General features: G+C 42.1%; 1 protein-coding gene across 1 annotated transcript in view; it reads left to right on the top strand.

The window, feature by feature from the left end:
- llgl1 (LLGL scribble cell polarity complex component 1) overlaps positions 1-19,076 on the top strand; it is a 35,569-nt gene that overhangs the window by 10,049 nt on the left and 6,444 nt on the right. The window contains exons 3-17 of the mRNA XM_014976985.2: positions 6,443-6,524; positions 6,629-6,789; positions 6,875-7,021; positions 9,372-9,534; positions 9,637-9,772; positions 9,932-9,986; positions 10,390-10,544; positions 11,673-11,893; positions 12,981-13,048; positions 14,364-14,529; positions 15,991-16,095; positions 16,848-17,140; positions 17,858-18,008; positions 18,082-18,220; positions 18,698-19,011. Coding sequence (XP_014832471.2) covers positions 6,443-6,524; positions 6,629-6,789; positions 6,875-7,021; positions 9,372-9,534; positions 9,637-9,772; positions 9,932-9,986; positions 10,390-10,544; positions 11,673-11,893; positions 12,981-13,048; positions 14,364-14,529; positions 15,991-16,095; positions 16,848-17,140; positions 17,858-18,008; positions 18,082-18,220; positions 18,698-19,011 — 2,356 coding nt within the window. The remainder of the gene's footprint in view (positions 1-6,442; positions 6,525-6,628; positions 6,790-6,874; positions 7,022-9,371; positions 9,535-9,636; positions 9,773-9,931; positions 9,987-10,389; positions 10,545-11,672; positions 11,894-12,980; positions 13,049-14,363; positions 14,530-15,990; positions 16,096-16,847; positions 17,141-17,857; positions 18,009-18,081; positions 18,221-18,697; positions 19,012-19,076) is intronic.

The following is a 19,076-nucleotide window of genomic DNA, read 5'->3' as shown; positions in this document are numbered from 1 at the left end:
GGATGCAACTGGACCTTCCAAAAACTTTTACTTTTGTCTCGTCAGTCCACTTAATGTGTTCCCAAAACTCAAAATGTTGTGTTTTGTTTTTTTCTTTTTTAACTTTTGGATAGATTTGAGGCCATCAGTGTTTAGGTTTTCTTGGCTCTTGCTCTTTCTGAAATGTTGTCATTGACTTCCATTGCAAAGCAGCCAATCCAGGAGCTGCATTTATTTTTCTTGGCACTGATTGGCTGTTCCCCCAAGAGCAAAAATAAGGACGACTGAAGAAATTAGCTGTTGTGGTAGAGCTAAGACTGTTCCCATACCCCATATAAATGTAAATTGAAGTACACTCAGTGTTTGGGGAACCCAGGCGATGTAGATGGAAAAAAAAATGAGTTAAGTGCCTAAAGAAAAACTCTGAAAGTGGAGTCAGGCACTCTAGTGGAAAAAGGGCTAATTTTAGTAATTTCATTTGTAGTCATTTTTATTTATTTGTTATTTTTTGGTTTGTATGGACAATCAACAAACGGACATGAGTGTGAGATTAAAGAACATTAATTTTCTGCTGCAATGACAGATTTGCAGAATGAACACCAAAATGTTCTAGTTAATTGTTTTTCAATACATTGCACCATAATTTTTATGCTCTGTAATTTGCTGAGGAAATAATAGAAGTGTGCTGCAATAATGGTGTAAATGTTTTTATGTGGTCTTGAGTAGTCCCAGCCTTAACCCTTTTGTTGTTTCTTGTTCTTACTTTCTACAAACTCAAGTTTGTTTTTGTTGCAGTTTAGCTCTTAATATTTCACTTTTTGTCTCTGCCACTCGGCCCCTTGCCTAATTTACATTCCTCGTAATACAAAGACTCTTGAAATCCTGATCTTTCCCAAGCGTTTGTGTCGTAACCTTTTGCACATTCTGTGTATTTGGTTTGTGTCGGGCTCCTAACCCACAAGCCCTCATAAATAAATGGCTGCACACGTACAAACACTTGGCAGCCGGCTGGAGGGGCCTGCTTTTACAGAAGAGGGGATGTGTGATCTCCCCCGATTTGAACCCAGTTGCTGTGCCGCTGAATGAGTGAGTTGTTGCGTGAAAAAGAAAACATTTATCTGACCTGACAAATCAAAGCATCCGAAAACAATCAAACGGGAAAACGTGAAGTGGAGAAATGTGGATGCTTATGGCTGCTAGCTTGATGTCTACCTTTTTCTTTTCGCTCATGAAGGAACCTGCAGTTTGCTTTCTAGGTTTCATTGACGATGTGGCTTTTTTTATGTTTCACTGTTTGATGAAATTTAGCTTTTAATCAGATTATTAGTAGGGTAAATAATGTTCATTTTAAAACTTATTCTTTATATTATGTCATGTTTTTCCCTCATGAACAACATAACATAAGGAGGAACGCTGTGATATGTTGAAGGCAGAGTGTTGGAAAGAGTAGGAACGTTTTAAAGAGACAGAGACCCAATTTCAAACGCCAACATTTCTTTTATGTTGTGTTTGATATATTTATAAAAAGCATTTTTTTTATATATATTTGAGAAGGATTGTATGAAAAAAAAAAAGAATGATTAGTTGGTTTGTTCGTCAATAATTTGGAGTTGCGCCTCAGAGAAAAATCCGTGAATATGTGACTCAACGAATACTGAACTAAGTGGGGATCCACCGTACCGTGAGACTGGTTTTACTTTTTATTTTGAAGGTTTTATTGGCTCTAGCATCCTATTTGAGAGTGGTCAGACAGGAAAGTAGGTAATGAGAGAGGGGAGACATGCGGCAGCCGTTATCAGGCTGGGACTCGAACCTGTGACAGCCTCGTCGAGTACTTAGTGCTTTACCACCACCCTGCTGCAGCATCTCCACTTTTCTTTTTAAACAATTTGAACATTTTACCTAAATCTGTGTTTACTGTTTGCAGTTTGTAGTGCGTTCAATGTTAGAAAAATGCGTGTAGCTTTAGGGAAAATGCTTCACAAATGTCTTTGTAATGCATCTGTAGTCCTTTTCATAAAGCTGATAAAAGTTTTGCTTGTTTAACGAAATCTCCAGAAGAGATGGGTTTGTTTGGTGGGTGTAGTTGTTTGGCCGGTCTGACAGACATGACTCTTTTGTTTTCTAAGGAACTTTGAACAAACCAGTTAAACTTTCCAGACGCCCCTGAAACTCTTCTCCACACTCCCTTGAAGCTAAATTGTCCTTCTGTGTGTGGTCAGCTTGTACACTGACTCTTAGGTCCCGGGGGGTTGTCCTCTTCCTCTCTTCCTGTCCATCTCGGTATTCCACCACATTTCTGTGTGTGTTCGAGGGTGTTGGCTGAGAGTCCAAAAGGGGGACAATGCCCTCTGTTTGTCTGTATTCAGACCGTGAAATCGCTTTATCCCTGCTCTCTCTCTGCATCACCAGGCCAACTGCACTTGTCTTTGTTTGTTTTTAAGATAAATATATACATATATCTCATCATAATTCTGCTCCCTAATGGCTCAAAGTGATTTGTTTACATTTTAGCACCTAGTTTTAATAGTTTCTGGATAAGTCGAGGGTAAGGAGTGCGGATTAAGACCTGGTTAGGTCTGGGTGACGGATTAGGGCACTCACTGTGTCAGTGGCGTGTTTGCATAGGGATAAAGTTTGGAGTCTGAATGGGAGAGACTGTATTGTTGACTCATGTGTTGCAGGGTTCCTTGTCACATTGGGTACATAATAATCTTAAATCTTAATGCAGCCAATTGAATGTCCAACTAGTTTAGGTTATTTCTAGGTGTTTGTATCATTCTCTATTTGTAATTTGACACTTGTTTGTTTGGATTTCTGTGAAATGCCTCAACTTTCAATTGTTTTTTTATTGCTAAAATATTCTAATATAGATAATTAATGATTTTAATTGTCTTATCAGAAAAACATGACCTATATTTTAGCCCAAAGCCAAATATTTCAGATGGAATAATTGATCATAGATTTGTGGAGACTAGTCTAATTTGTAAACCTAGATTGCATCAAGATGACAAACGGAGGCGAAGTGTCAGCAGCGAGGATTTGTAATGCTGACCAATAAGCACAGCTCTTGGTGGGGGAAGGAGCTTAAATCAGACAAACTGAGACATTTAATGAGGTGTTAGAGCATCAGAGGCCTAATCGTTGTGAGGAAGTGCTGACATCATGGCTGGAATCCCTCCACCAGCTGTTCTCTGACACAATGCAACCAGGAAACCGATGGAGAGCGTGCGTGCGTGCGTGTCCCAGAGTCGTGAATCATGTGTCACACTTCAGCTTTCATGTTTCTCTGACTGGCAGTAAAAATATCTCATTATCTTTACCGCCACCTCCCTCCCAGAGGGGTTATTTTTATTTTTTTGTAAGGTATGAAGACGATTGGTAGCGGAGATCCTGGCAGTCTCGGTCCTGCCAGAGGTGCCACAGGTCGGCTAAAAGTCAAGGCTGTGACAGACTCTCAAATAGTCATTAGTGGTCCTCTCTCCCCCGCCCCCTGCCTTCATTCCAGTCTGATGTGTGCTGGGAGCTGTATAGATTTGTGATGAGTGAGCTGTGGCCAACATAACTTTGCTGCAGTACAAACCAACCACTGAAGACCATCTGCTTTCTGTCAAGCTATCCGATAAATAAAAAAAATAAATAAACCGTCAACTTTCTTGGTTTTTGCTTTGTTCTTGTTGGCATGCCGCAAATACGAGTATCTCATTCATTGATTCCAGCTGATATGAAGTGGTTTGACTAAAATGAATAGACGGGGGATATTTTAAAAACATATCTTCACAGGATGAACCTTTTGAAGCAGTTTCTCTCGGTTTCTAAGATGGTTATGAAGGCCAGACGGTGGGACTTTTGCCACTTGTGGAAATACAGCGTCTCGTTAAAGTATCCCCTTTGACCATTTCAATGCATTTCATGTACTGGAGCAAGTGAAAGTATACCGTTTTTGTTAACAATTACAAATGTAAAAACTCTGGCAACTGTTTTCAGAGTCGAAATTTATTGTGACACTGATAGTTTTTCATTATTATTTGTACTCCAGTAGCCTAGCAACGACATTTCTTTTCCAAATTCACAGTCGTGTCTTTGTGCAATGACAATAAAGTGAGTCTAAGTCTTTTGCCGCAGTTATAGCTGCTGGTTATTTTTGTGATTTGTCTTTATTAGCTTTGCAGATTTTACTGACAAATTAGCTCAAGCTGTGTGTGTTTGAATGGACAGTCCCTAATGATATTTACTTTTCAAGTCTTACAGAGTCTGATTTGAGCTGAATCTGGACTTTGAATGGTCCAGTCTGCCGTAAGTCTCTTGTGAACTAATTGCTGATCTCCATCAGCCGCCCTTTGGTGTTTCTTTTTTTTGTCTGGAGCTGTGGTTCGTGACCCAAACGTTCCTCCGACACCTCGACTTCCAGCTGTTTGAGGCATGTGTTGTTGTGGTGAATAAAACGCAGAGCCAGGAAGTGACAACACTCAGGAATCCCAGTATAACACTCTCATCGGCCTCCAGGGGATCAGCAGCGGGTTGCGGCGAAATAGGTGGGGATTTAATTTAAAAGTAAAAGAAGACCAAGCCGGCGGAGATGAGGTGGAAACTAAGGGGTTACTACTCTCTTTTGACTAGAAAGCGGTAAGAGAGTAGTAGTAAGGTCAGAGTTAAAACACTGGGGAATGGTGGCAACAGCTTTTAGCTTATGGGTATCACACAAAATGGAGGGAAGAAGGGGAACTAACGAGGAAAATGGAGGTTGATTTCCATCCGAACGCACAGAATAGGAGCAGAAAAGACGGACTCTTAATAATACATCGCCTTTTTCCTAAACGATTCAGAACGGCTTGTAAACAGCAATATGATTGTGTGCAAAAACAAAAATGAGCAACTTGTGCTTGCTTGGATTCCCACAGGCTTGTGTAAGCATTGGGTCCGAGTGTTTAAGTACGAGAGCTGCACACGTCTCTCAAAGTGTGCAGCTCTAGTTTTTAAGTGTCGTCCCAAGTTGATCAACTCTGCTTTATTTAGTACGCTAAGAAAAAGAGGACTGTTAAAATCCCTGTTAATTACACACACTCTCAAACGTACAGACGAGTGGGTTCAGGCGTGTGCGTCATCTAGTGCTGATAATTGCTATGATCTTTGTTTATAGTGCTCCACTTTCTCCCCTGCTATGGCACTGAGGCACTTCGAGTTTACAGGTTAGGATTGTAACCTTCAGTGTGTGGTTGGTTTATTTTGTTTCTATTTTTGTTTTTAAGGAGCCTTGAGAATGTTTCCAGATATTTTTCACGCATAGAAATTATGTGGAGAGTATAATTATATTAATGAACTGCGTAGGGGAATGTGCAGTTCGTGACCTTGGTAATGTTCTCTATCGAAGGCTTTAAATGTCAAATCCATTTAGATCCAGATTTTTACATGTTGTTTTCTTTTTGTAACTTTTACGAGCTCAGCTTTGTGTGAGATGTCATCACAATGACTTGAATTATAAACACGGATAATTGCCATCATGTTAAATGTCTGATCGTCATTGGCAATGTCGTGCACTGTGATGCATTGAGATTTAACTGAACGGAAAAGAAAATGTGCAGTGTTTAAACAGAAATGAACAAAAATGTAGGTGCTAAACTTTATGCTTACAAACTTATTCCCTCAGTTTCTGCACACATTTCAATACATTTCTGCATGCAGTTGAAACTTCCTACCTACCACGTAAAATTATGAGTTTTCTATTGAACACAACTTTTAAAACAATCCATCACAAGTTCAGGCAACTTGGCATTTTGGCTAATTTGATTGGATTACGCACAGGTATTAAGAAAAATGACTTGTCCTACAGAATCATATTTAAAAGAAGAAAATCTTAATAAACTAAAATATAAAATATGATCTTCTTGCTTACATTAAAAGAAGGATATTATTTCTGCTAAAACTTTATAGCTTATTGATCACATTATAGTTTTAGTAGTTGCATAACATTAAATTTCTTCTTGAAACATGGACTTAAAATAGAATTAAAATCAGCCAAAGTCCGTGTCTGTTGAACTGTTTATTGTGCTGAATATTTTCCATTTGACCTCCTGATTTGTATGTTTGTGTAAAAAAATTGTGAGCTTTTTATGGGTAAAGAAAACTTGAATGCCTGGTAGTGACAGAGAAACTTCATCTAATTTCAGTCCGTTTACATGATACTCACAGGATGTTGGTTAAAACAGAATTAGCTCAAAAAGGTTGAAGTTGACTCAACACCATGACTCGATTTTTGTAATCACTATTTTTATATTAATATTAATCTAAGCATCTAATATTAAGAGACTTGTTGTCTTTTTTTTCTTCTTCTACCTTGCTATGTTCAAGCTTCTAGTGTCATTTCAAGACACCAGAATAGCAGCTTTTTAGTTTTAATTATTGTAAGTAAATAAACACAGAAATGCTTCCTGAGTTGTGGATTTCCTTGACCAGAACCTTTCAGCTACGGGGCTCCTGGAGTCGAGTTCACAGGGCTGCACAAAGACACCACCGCTGTAACTCAGATCCACTTCCTACCTGGTCAGGTGAGCGTTGGAGGAAAAAAACAAACAACAAAAGCATCATCTTGCTTTCTGTTTGTAATATTCTTCTTTCAAATGAATTTCATGGCGTTATTTCTGTGTCTTAGGGTCGTCTCCTGTCGCTGCTGGATGACAACACGATTCACCTTTGGGAACTGGTGGTGGGGCCCCACAGAGAAGTGGGCGGGGCAAAGAAAGAGGGCGGAGTCTGTCTTAAACACGTGGATAATTACACTCTGCCTGGAAGGCCTGGGATTGAGAGCTGCAGGTAGGAGGAGAAAAACCATGGAGGACTGTAGCTTATGAATGTCTAAGCTTTATAATTTTTAATATCTGTTTGCTCTCTATGTCAGCGCTACGCATGTGACTGTCCTCCTCTTGCTGAAGTCATGTGACCTGCTCTGCGTCGGAACAGAAGGAGGGGGCGTTTACTTTGTGGAGTTGCCCCGCCTCGAGTTAAGGGAGAGCCAGACGCTGCTGCAGGACCAGGTCACCCAGAGGTGAGACAGTCTGAGAAATGAGAAGCAGGTTCTGTTCATAAATGAAGCTCAATACAAAAAGATGTATTGATGTCCAGATTTAGGTTTGAAGGAAAACATGAGTGTCGGCTGCATTATTCTACATTAGAATATGACTAAAGTGAATTTAAAAAGTGGAATGTGTAGTTTCTAGATTATTGTACACGCACAGTGTTTACTTCTGCTAATATAATATAGAAATATGAGCATACTGAAAAGTATGTCCATGTTCTGTATAGTGCATGCACTCAATACTTGGTTGGGCTCCTTTTGCATGAATTTAAAATAAAATTTTAACAGAAAAGGAAACCTTGAACCACTGAGCAACAATCCAGTCATTTCTTCTTTTGACATCTCTGAAGATGGTTTAATAAAACAAACGTGGCATTGTAGCTAGTGTCCTGAATACATGTGAAGTAGCTCTTTAAGGTTGAGCTCCTCATGTTTCTGTTGCTTTTCCTTCCACTAAACATTTTATTCATAAGATTGAGTCCAGTAGTCTGAACCGTCTGCCACATTTATAATTTTATTAAATAAATGGCTGAAATGTTTATTTCAGTGACATTCTTATTTGTTTTCTTTACATGCCTCTAAGTGAGGCTTAATTTCTTGACATTGCAGAAAACCAAAGTAATATTTAGCTGTTAAAACATCCTATCCAATCTGTCCTTGTTTTCCCTCATTGTCTATCACAGTATGGTTTCTGTTAAACTCTAAACGGTTCAGTCTCCTTTGCTCGTGTCCAGCTGAGCTGGTCTCACACACACACACACACACACACACACACACACACACACACACACACACACACACACCTGCTGATCCAAATATCAGTGTTGTTCCTCGCAGCAGCAGTCAGGTCAGGTTTAAGAGGTTTGACGGAGCACAGACAGACATTCTTCCTTTTTTTAAACTTGTTTTTACCTTATTTGACCAAAAATGTAAAAAAAAAAAAAAAATTGTAATTTGTTGTCGTATGCTAACAGATGAGCGTGTGGATGAGTACAGATGTTTTCTCTGTCAGAATCGGGTTTTGGTTTGTCGATGACGTCCAACGGTAATAAAATAGTTTAGGATACCTTTTTAAAAAATTGTTGCTTTGCCATCCCTCATTAACGTAGGCTGGCAGAGAGGAGCCAGCAGGACTGAGGCGTAATGAAGGCCTTGATAAGCTGTGTGTGTGTGTGTGTGTGTGTGTGTGTGTGTGTGTGTGTGTGTGTGTGTGTGTGTGAAGTGCAAACGAATGGAGATTTCAGACAGTGATGCTTTGTACCAGCTGCCAAAACTCGGTGTTCCGGTCGGGGAAGTGTTTCAGCTGAATATCCAAACGCACACGTACACACACACGCGCGCACACAGGTCTATGGCGCATCACCAGGATTCTGCAACAGGATGCTGGATTCCCTAAAAATACTAGTGAGCACACAGGCGGAGACAATGGCATGTTTTGTTAGGAATGTTTCTGCCTCTCTGCGTGCGGAGAGGATCTTCCTCGGCAAGCTCCATCCCAGCAGTCAGATGTTTTGTCTCTGTGTGTGTGTGTGTGTGTGTGTGTGTGTGTGTGTGTGTGTGTGTGGGTGGAGGAGTGGACGGGCTGGCTTCGCTTCATCAATACTGAAGAGTCCAGAAAACCTCAGTGGTTTGGTTTTCTTCCCCTCTCTGCTGCTTTTTTCCCTCTTCCTTCTTCTTCTATCTTTTTCCTTGGCCGAGGGAATCCTCTGACATCTCGAGGGTGTGTCCTGCTCCACATTCCTCCGCTGCCTCAGAGGAATGTCTGTCTGATCCACAAGCTGCAACTCTGCTTCATCTCGATGTTGACAGGCTGCGTTGTAGCCTCGTCTCTCACAGATGGCTTCTGCTCTTTGATCATTTCACACGAGTTTGAACTGTTTTGTGGAAATTGGAGTAAAGTGAGAAGCTCTGCTGTTTTCATCACCTCTAAGAGTTTATACTCTATAATCTTTCCCTTTCTGTAGAGTTGTTGCTGCATCCTGTTTTGATCATGGATGTCATGGTAATTTGGATCTTTTAATTATTTATTTACATTATGTTTGGGCCTTTAAAGATGATACAAGCTTCAATTTGTCCAAGTACTAATATAAATATTTCATCCTGAAATGTACATATAGTTTCCCTCATATGTTTGTGGATATGTACACACTTGCTGCCTAGTCAAACCAGGTTATTATAATGTACATTATAATTGAGGGGTCACATTAAACGGGTTGCTTAAGTAATCAGAGTTCATCATTTCCTGAGCAGCTTTCAAAGCCCATCGTTTTCTGGCAAAAGTTAACAGATGTTTTCCTTTTTTTTTCTTTTCCCTGCACAGCCTGCCAGATGAGTACAGATGTGGGAAGTCGTTGGGTCCAGTTGAATCCCTCCAAGAGCATCCTCAGCAGCCAGGGAAGATTCTGATTGGCTACAGCCGCGGCTTGGTGGTCCTGTGGGATCTGGGCACTCGCCACGCTGACCAGCTGTTCCTCGGCAAGCAGGTACTTAAAGCTCAAAGCTGGGTCACATTATCATCATCATCATCATTATTATTTTTCCTCCCTGTGTGTTCATGTCTGGTGGTTGTGGTGACCTTCCTGCAGCAGCTGGAGAGCCTGGTGTGGGAACGCTCTGGAAGCCTCTTCGTCAGTTCCCATAACGATGGAGGATACGCTGTGTGGCCCGTTACCAGTGGCAACGCTTGCACTCATCAGCCAGCGTCATCCACCATCCCGTATGGTGAGAAATGTATACAGAGACGCGGCGGCGGCTACGTCATTTGTTAGTTCAGTCGTGTTTTGCGGAAGTTTTAGATTTAAATGAGATTTTTCTGTTGTTTGGACTAAAAGATGAGGGATTTTAGTTTGCATTCTCACAGTTGCAGCGTTTTCCTCACAGGTCCGTTTCCTTGCAAAGCCATCAACAAAATCCTCTGGAGGACTTCACAGACGGGGTGAGTGTTTTAGTTTTAGCTGATTTGTTTGATGTCGAAACCGTCTCACATTTCTGCCATAACGGAGCACAAAGAGTCGGCGTTTTAACGTCTGCTTTGTGGTCAGGGATTTTTGTACTTGAAACAAAACGGCTTCTAATTGAAACAATCGGGTGAAATTACAGAAACCCTTTTTGTTTGTAAAAGGGAGTTGAAACCCATGGATCTTTTTGAAGTAAATTTATCCACAGTCAAATTGCTCCAGTCATCACAACTTCACTGTGAGCAATATTGCCCTTCAGGACCATGGAAATGCATCAAAACTCTACTTTCCTGATGGTCTCTGTTTATCTTCTCCCGTCCTGAGAGTAACTTGTAGTAAAACGACAGTCAGCCTGGTAATCGCTACAGTTTTGTGTCTCAGTTCTCCGGTGCTGCTGTACAGCGGGGGGATGCCCAGAGCCAGCTACGGCGACCGCCACTGTCTGACCATCCAGCAGGACAAAGAGCACGTCACTCTGGACTTCACATCCCGAGTCATCGACTTCTTCACCATCCACAACATGGAGCCGGACAGAGGTGACGCTCCCACCCTCATTAGAGAATTTACAATGCCATCTACTTGGATTTATTCACTGATTTTAAAAGTGAAGCTCTCATTTTACACTTCAGAAAAAAATTGTTTCAGGGGTTTTAGGGTCATTTTGAGGAGCTGAATCCAAAAATAACAATGGTTTTGCTCAATTGGGTCAACTTTCTGAACTAACGCAACATGAACATCAAAATGCAGGACTTGTTCTCGCATCTGGATCGGTTTCCTGAGAATCTGGGATCAGTGAGTGATGAGCAGGAGGAGAAACTCCATCAGGACAGAAAAGAGACGGAGAATTTTACACAATGAAGACGCAATGTTCAATTTGCATGCACTAACCCCCATCAGTGTTTATTATTCGACTTACAGAAATCCAAGATTGTAACATTTCATTAATACACTTTGTTAGGAAACATTTTTTTTTCCATTTTGGATGAGTAATGTTAACGGAAATGAGCTGATAATGTCACAAAAATGTAACCAATTTAGTCAGAAGATCGGATTTCCCTGAATCAAATTAAAATATAAAACTGATTGAGAAAAATGTCATCTTTAGATTGTAAAATCGTCCTAATTCAGTTGGAAAAACATAGACAACTTCCAAAAAAAATATATTTTTTTGTAACCCAGTATTATTTATAAACGGAATGATATTTTATTAATTTAAAAAAATTACGTGAATTTTCTCAGAAAATCAAAATATCATCTAAGGCCAGGCAAAGAAAAAAAAAATTCACCAGACGGTCGTTAACACCTTCCATAAGCTACAACAGTTTTATTTGTACAGAAACTGTTTCGAGTTCTGGATACAAACATATTGATGGAAAGTTTAGTGGAAGGAAAAGGTTTATTTTAATAAAAACAAAACATGTACTAGCAGTTGGTGTAACCTGGTGAAGCAAGGCCATTAGAGTTTGGAGGAAGATTAAGGCGTGAAGTGCAGCTGCCATTAGTGCTTCATGCTTCACCACACACACACACACACACACACACACACACATACACACACACACACACACACACACACACACAGGATCACTTTTCTATTCTATTTTATTAAGATGTGTTTTATTCCCTTTCCCTCTTCAATCAGTTTTTCCTCTCCCCCCTCCCAGAGTTCGACGACCCGTCGGCTTTAGTGGTGCTGCTGGAAGAGGAGCTGGTTGTGATCGACCTGCAGACCCCGGGGTGGCCCACCCTGCCCACGCCCTACCTCGCTCCCCTCCACTCGTCAGCCATCACCTGCTCCTGCCACATCTCCAGCGTGCCTCCTAAACTCTGGGAGAGGTTAATCAACGCGGGCAAGGCGCAGCGGAGCCGGCAGCACACACACATGGTGAGGAGCCGCTGGCGGAGGAAAAAGGCCTTTTCTTCAAACCCCGCAGGCTTAAAGGAAGATTTATCTGTTGGCAAGTCGCTGTAAACACCAGGGTTGGTTTTTAAAGTGGGTTAGATGTGTAATCCGGATAATCATTTTGTGGGAATCCGAGGTAAACGGCTTAACCCGACATGTTGGAATGGAGCGTGGTTAACTCTCTGTTGGGATTTATTTTAAAGTTTAAAAGAAATCTGAATAGAGAGAAACCTTGTTTCTTCAGGGGTTTTAATGTGATGGATCACATTAAAACCCGTAAAAGTTAAGCTGGTTGAGTTAAAGTTCTGATTTAAGAAGAGGAAACAAACACGATGCGTTCTTAGTCGGCCTGTCGCGATAACAAATGTTGCTAGACGACAAATTGTTCCAGAAGTTATTGCGATAAACAGTAATGTTGTTTTGAGGCTATTTTCGAGTAATATACTGGTAATGGTATAGTAATGCAAGAACTCATTCATCAATTAAATCCTAATGAATGTTTTACTGGGATAAAATAAACAAAACAGAAACTACAAATAAAATGAATTATGCAGATTGTCCTTCAAACAAGCGACTAGTTCAGACCGAAGCGCCAGACTGAAGACTTTTATCATCCAGTTTTTGGTAGAACCAGAGAGAAAAGATGAAAACAAATCATGCAAATGTAAATTATTGAGTGATTAACTGATTTATTGCAATAGGCCTAGTCCCTACCTTAAACAGCAGGTGTTAGCCGTCCGTCTTTTAGCTTGGATCATCTGTTTGATGGGTGGCAGATTAGACTCGCGCAGACGGACACAAACAGCTGCCGCTGCTGCGTTCGCAAATCGCTGCTCTTTGTTGGTTCTGCGTGCGGCAAAACCAGAGAGACTGGAGGCAGCAGAAGAGCGGAGAATATGTTCACCGCAGTAAACGTTCGAGCTGACGTCACGACGACGGGGAAAACAAAGCAGAAGCATTTATTTGTTCGGGGCAATTTAGTAAGCAAACAATTACTGCTGCTTTTTTTAGGGTCCTAATTTGCCCCAACTCCTTTTCTTTTCTTTTTTTTTCTCCCCTGTTTGTGCAGAGCTGGCCCATATGTGGAGGAAAGAATCTGGCGCCTCCACCCAAACAGCAAGAGCTGCTTTTGACCGGGTTGGTGCTTTAACACACTTACTAAACCTCAGTTTTACACGCAGCATAAAGAGGAGCATGTTTTCCACGCCATTTCTGACGCTCAAGAGGAGGAACAACCACAAGAGCAGCCGGAACCTCGGACTGGATCCGACAAGCCGATCCGACTGTCAGGACGGCTAACCCTGCCAGGAGTTAGACTTGATCTGGTTTTAGATTTTCATGGAATGATCGATTTAATCAGAAACCAGAGTGTGAAGCGGCATTTCTGCTGCCATTCAACACAAAAACAGATTTCTGCTTTCATTTTATCTGTGAAATGTATTGTTTTAATTTTGAGGTCTGATGCGTCGACTTGGCAGTCCATGGCAGTTTGTGTTTTCTGGTAACAGCTTCGTTTCAGCCAGCTGTCTGGCAGTGCACAGCAGCAGAACAGACAGAAAGGCAGCGTTACTTTCGCCCTGTAAAAGTCGGGGAAAGCCCCGGCCACTCTGGCTCGCTCTTTCTACCGCGTCTCAGTGGAAGGACTTTGAACCAAACCACAGGAACGACGGGATATTTCAGTGGTTTTCAAACTGCAGCTTTACAGCTTTACTAATAATTGAGACTGATAACCAGCCCGTACGCCCTGGATTTTTGACTTTTAACATGTTCCATGCACTAGCTTCACAAATCGCCCATTAAGAAAGTAAAAACTGAGCAGATTGAATATGAAATTTAGTTGAATATTTTGCACTCTTGCGATTCTTTGTGTCGGTGCTACTATTTTAGTTAAGCTACAAATTAAAGGCTCCCAAGCATGTTGTGAATATATTGTTTATGCAATATTAGGATTGTTGGAGTTCGGTAGTTGTTTTCTGATGTATTCAAAGTGTTATAAACTTGTATTTTTAATGCTAGTATAATATTTATCCAGGTAGACGATGCCTCAGCTGCAAATGGAAGCAGATATCAGAGGAGAGGGAGAGAGAGGATATTATCATTATAATATTTACCCAACATTTATCAGCATCGTAAGGTCTTCTAATATCTTGGAGGGTTTGTTTTTTGTTTTTTTACAAATGGACACTAGAAGATTCAGTCTCTATGCTGGAAATGTGCATTTCTATTTGGGGAAAAACAAAGAAATAAAATGCGAAATTCATCTAGAAAAGCTGCCGCCACAAAAAGATCAAAGACGAAACATTTGAAACATTTTCATCTTAAAAAAAGAGAAAATAAAAGAGATGGAAATTGTGTTTTATTTTAGAAAAATCCCCCCTCTGATGTGCTGAGCTACACTCATCAGTCACGACTTTGTTTTTCTCTGATTTTTTTTTTCCTCTGACGTTTCCAGGCACGAGGACGGGACGGTGCGCTTCTGGGACGCGTCAGGCGTCGCCCTCACGCCGCTCTACAAGCTCGGCACGGCCAACGTCTTCCACACCGACTGCGACGAGCCGCCAGACCCCAGCAATGACCCCGACATGCAGCAGGAGGAGGAATGGCCGCCTTTCAGGAAGGTACTGACCGAAAGGACGACTCCGGGTTCTCTCCAGGGTTCGGTTTTACCAGCTGTGGGAACCAATTCGGTCCCTGAACGTCTGTGGCCTCGTTTTCCCATCGGATGCTTTTCATGCGTTTTGATGCCAGCGCTTGTAGTTAAAACTTTGGCTTTGAACATCTGATTGTGGTTTAAATAAGCTGACTTGTTTTTGGAGTGTGAGTAATTTCAGCAGTCGGGAAGTAAAGGATTTGGAGATGAGTCGCCACACGAGCGAGTATCAGTGTGTCAGCAGGATTAGCTCACGTCAGGTGAAACGAAGATGAGTTCAGAAGACGGCAAAAATACAAGCTTGAACACTTTAAAGAAAGATTTTTGTTTCTTTTTTCCCTTTTGCATTGTTTCGTCTTTCCAACTCTCTCGCTACACTCGCATTTTTCCTCTTGGGTCTCATGGTAACAGAGCTGCATGTTGAGGAATGTGGCCCTCATATGGGATGAAGAGACCTTCCCTCTTTTCTCAGCTGTAATGAAAACCAGACCTATGGTCTCTCTCTCTCTCTCTCTTTTTCTCTCTCTCTCTCTCTCTCTCTCTCTCTCTCTCTCTCTCTCTCTCTCTCTCTCTTCTCTCTCCCTCCGTTCTTGTGTGCATGTCTACGTGTGTTTGCGTTCAGCTTCTCCAGCATTTTGTTTTGCAGAGACTCTGCCTCCATGTGTGCCAGATTCTGCAGGAATTCCTGCCGTCTCTATGTGGGAGAGCGACAGATTAATGTGCATGTTTAAGGGTGGAGGGGCTGCTAATAAACGAGGAAGGAAGGAGGTTCAGGTTGCAGCCGAAATCGGATCGAGACGACTCGGTTCTTGTCCTAGTTTGTGTCAGAAGTCCTCGATTTCCCCATGCTAATTTCAAGATTGTGTGTCACAAATTGTTAGATGGCAGTAAGCCACTATTAAAAAACGACGGGGCTGAAATGATTAATCGGATTAATTGCGATTAATCAGTTATTGAAATAATTGTCAACTAATTTAGTAAATTATTAATAGTTAACTGAAGTTAACAGACTTAAAAAAAGACAATATGGAAAAAAATGACCATCTTCAGATCAGTAATTAAGCCAAGACTGTAGAAAGAATATATATATTTTGCATTTAAGATGAAAACACCTTTGTCTGTAAATATGTTCCAGTCAAAACTCCTCAAGTGGTTTTAGCTTCACTGAAAGCAATTTATGCAATAAAATGTTATTTTTTTCTGAAAGTAATTGGATTATTTGTATATTTGCATCCTGAAATTCTGCATAAAAAGGGCTTAAGTGGTTAAATGTAAAATCTGTAGAACGTGCCATTAAAAAAAACCATTAATCAGAATAATCGAGGGATTAATAAAATAATTAGTTGCAGCCCTAAAAATGATCTATAGTGTTTTTTGTTGTTTTTTTTCCAGGAATGAATGACTGTAACCTTCCTTTTTGCCTGTGCAGGTGGGCTGCTTCGACCCGTACAGCGACGATCCCAGACTCGGCATCCAGAAAATCAGCCTGTGCAAATACAGCAGCAAGCTGGTGGTGGCCGGAACAGCCGGCCAGGTGAGCATCCGCTTCCTCACCCCACCTGTCCAACTCTTTCTATGGCAAAACAAAATAAAACAACCAAAATAAGTAAATGTAGTTTTCAGCAGAGCACGTTCAGTACTCTGTAACTACAACATCAGCTTCACTTAGAGAGTCTCCTAATGTTTGACACTTTTTGAAAAGAAAAGTCTCACACTGTTTGCTTTGTTTACAACACGCATTCCCTGTGGCTTCATATTTGCTAAGTTTGTCGCATCTATTTTCAAAGCTGGAAAAAATGTCGACGTCCTGCGTCATTGTCATCTGGAAGTGTTTTCCTTCGCTCCCCTTCTCACAGAAGGAACTAAGTGGAAGCAAAGGAAAACACTGATGGAGCGAGACCTGGCCGTCAGTTTTTGTCATGTCCGACGGGTTAAACTCGTGTTTCCAGCTAATGGAGTTGCTGAATTTCAACCAGACCCTGCAGGCCTCTCTACAAGAGGACACTTAGCATGATGGAAATGCCAGTTTATCTGCTGTGATGCTCCGACCGCCGGGAGGCTGGATAAACGTGGAGCCATCACATTACCTTTTATTGTACCTTCAAAGCTTTTATCCTTTGTGCTCCGGAGCAAAACGACAATTAGAAAATGAGTAAAAAACGTCGAACCTCAAAGGAAAACCTTGAAAATGCAGCTTAGACTAATTGAAAGTGCGTCTCGCGGGACATGTTGACGTCACGCAGAGCAAACCGTTTGCCCTGAAACGATGAAACCGTCCCTCCACAGGTGATCGTCCTGGCCCTCAACGACGAGCCGTCGGACCACTCGGTGGACGTGTCGGTGGTGGACCTGCTGCAGGACAGGGAGGGCTTCACCTGGAAGGGCCACGACAGGCTGGAGGCGCGCCTCAAACCCGCACCCTTCCCGCCGGGCTTCCAGCCGCAGGTGCTGGTCCAGTGCCTGCCGCCCGCGTCGGTCACGGCGGTGGCGCTGCACACGGAGTGGAACCTGATCGCCTTCGGGACGAGTCACGGGTTCGGCCTGTTCGACTACCACCGGCGAAACACGGTGCTGGCGAGGTGAGGAAGGCGACGTTTGGGGGATCATGATGGCGCTTGAAGTCCTTGAAAGTGCTTGAATTTCGGCAAGGTGATTTCTGTATAAAGTCATCGGAGGTGCTTGAAATTTAAACTGAGCAGCTTTGGAAAAAGTTACGTTGAAACCAGAAGAGACTTTTTTTTATTATAACCAAAATCATTTCTATTTACTAAATACCAGAAAGCTTTTAGGATTTAATCTGAGCAGGAAGGTTATTTATGTTCACATGACTTGTTTGGATTCTTTTGATTATTTATTATTCCTAATGGCTCAATGACCTGAATTGATCTGTGTAATTGAAATAAAGGTTTACTTATATTTTTACATTAAGCAACGTTATCGACGTTGTGAGAGTTTTTGTTTTGTTCTCAGACCAGTCGGGTGTGTATTGTGTGTGTGAGACGTTTTAAATTTTGTTCTGTTTTATATTACCTTGTCACTGTTGTAGAACGTCGAATACTATAGCAATGCATTATTCAGAACAGTAAAAAATATCATTCTAGTGAATTTAAACTCTTTTTGTCCATTTGTATTGTTTTTATCTCCAGTGTGCTGCTAGAAAAGTTGGAAAGCGTACTTTTAAGATGTACAAATGTACAAATCCTTGCATAAACAGCTCAGTCTACGTCTCTCATTTTGTTGTTTGATTTGTAAATATTGAATAATTTAATCGAAGTCTGCTCCCCACTTTCTCTCAGGTGCACCCTGCATCCTAACGACTCGCTGGCGATGGAGGGTCCGCTGTCCAGGGTCAAGTCCTTAAAGAAATCCCTTCGACAAAGCTTCAGACGCATCCGTAAGAGCAGGGTGTCTGGAAAGAAACGAGCCATCACCACCCCAACCAGCAAGGTGAGACGCGTCCCTCCTGTGACGTGTGGACCGAGCCGGGCTCTGCAGAGCGCTAACGACGTCTCTGCCGCAGGTTCAGGAGGCCAACGCGGCTTTGGCAGAGCAGGAGGAAGTGGCTCCTGTGCAGCGACGGATCGAGCCTCGGTCAGCGGACGACTCATTGTCAGGAGTGGTCAGATGTCTCTGCTTCGCTGACACATTTCTGCGTGACGGTTTGTCCTGCTTACTCTAAAAATATAGTTTCAGCATTTATTTTTCTGCATTTGGTTGACGAGCGTCTCGGAAAGTCCTCATCCTTTGATTTTCCTCACGTTTCATCCCATCAAAACCTCGACGTTTTACTGAAATTTAAAAGTATAAATACCAGTAGAACCAACTTTTGCTGGATTTGCAGCAACAAGACTCTTGGGGTTTGTTGCCACAAGTTTTGCGCGTCTTTAAAACGGAAACTTTTATTCTCGCTTTGTTGCAAAATTGCTCAAGCTGAGTCTGATTGGAAGAAGAGTGATTGTGAGCAGCAAGTTTTCAAATCTTGATGCAAATTGTCGATGCGTCATTTAACATTTTTGTGTTGTTGATCATTGTTAACATGACAAAGGTTTTTGGGGTAGGAATGGTTTTTAATTTCACTGTATTTCGATGTTTCACTCTCAACCCGGTGTGTGTGTGTGTGTGTGTGTGTGTGTCAGGTACACACCATGGCCCCACGCTTTGGGCCGGCACCAACTCGGGCAGTGTGTACGCCTACGCTCTGGAGGTCCCCGGCGTGGGATCGGGCCGCGCGTGTGAGCGGGGTGGAGCGAACGAGGGCGGCACGTGCGTGGAGGCGGTGCTGGGTAAGGAGATCCAGCTGATGCACAGAGCGCCCGTGGTGTCCATCAGCATCCTGGACGGGCGAGGGAAACCGCTACCGGATCCGTACGAAGCCTCACAGGACCTCGCCATCGCTCCGGACATGACCAACGCTCACTCTGTCCTCATCGCCTCGGAGGAGCAGCTCAAGGTGCAGCCAGAAAGACGAGTTGAGCTTTCGTTCTCGTTCATCGCTCCCAAGGTTGCAGTTTTTAA

This window comes from Poecilia mexicana, unplaced genomic scaffold, assembly GCF_051168715.1.
Source record: "Poecilia mexicana isolate PSO_F unplaced genomic scaffold, ASM5116871v1 scaffold_8, whole genome shotgun sequence".
In the NCBI taxonomy this organism is placed as follows: Eukaryota; Metazoa; Chordata; class Actinopteri; order Cyprinodontiformes; family Poeciliidae; genus Poecilia; species Poecilia mexicana.
Note: the sequence above shows the minus strand (reverse complement) of the source record. Positions and strands in the feature narration are given on the sequence as shown.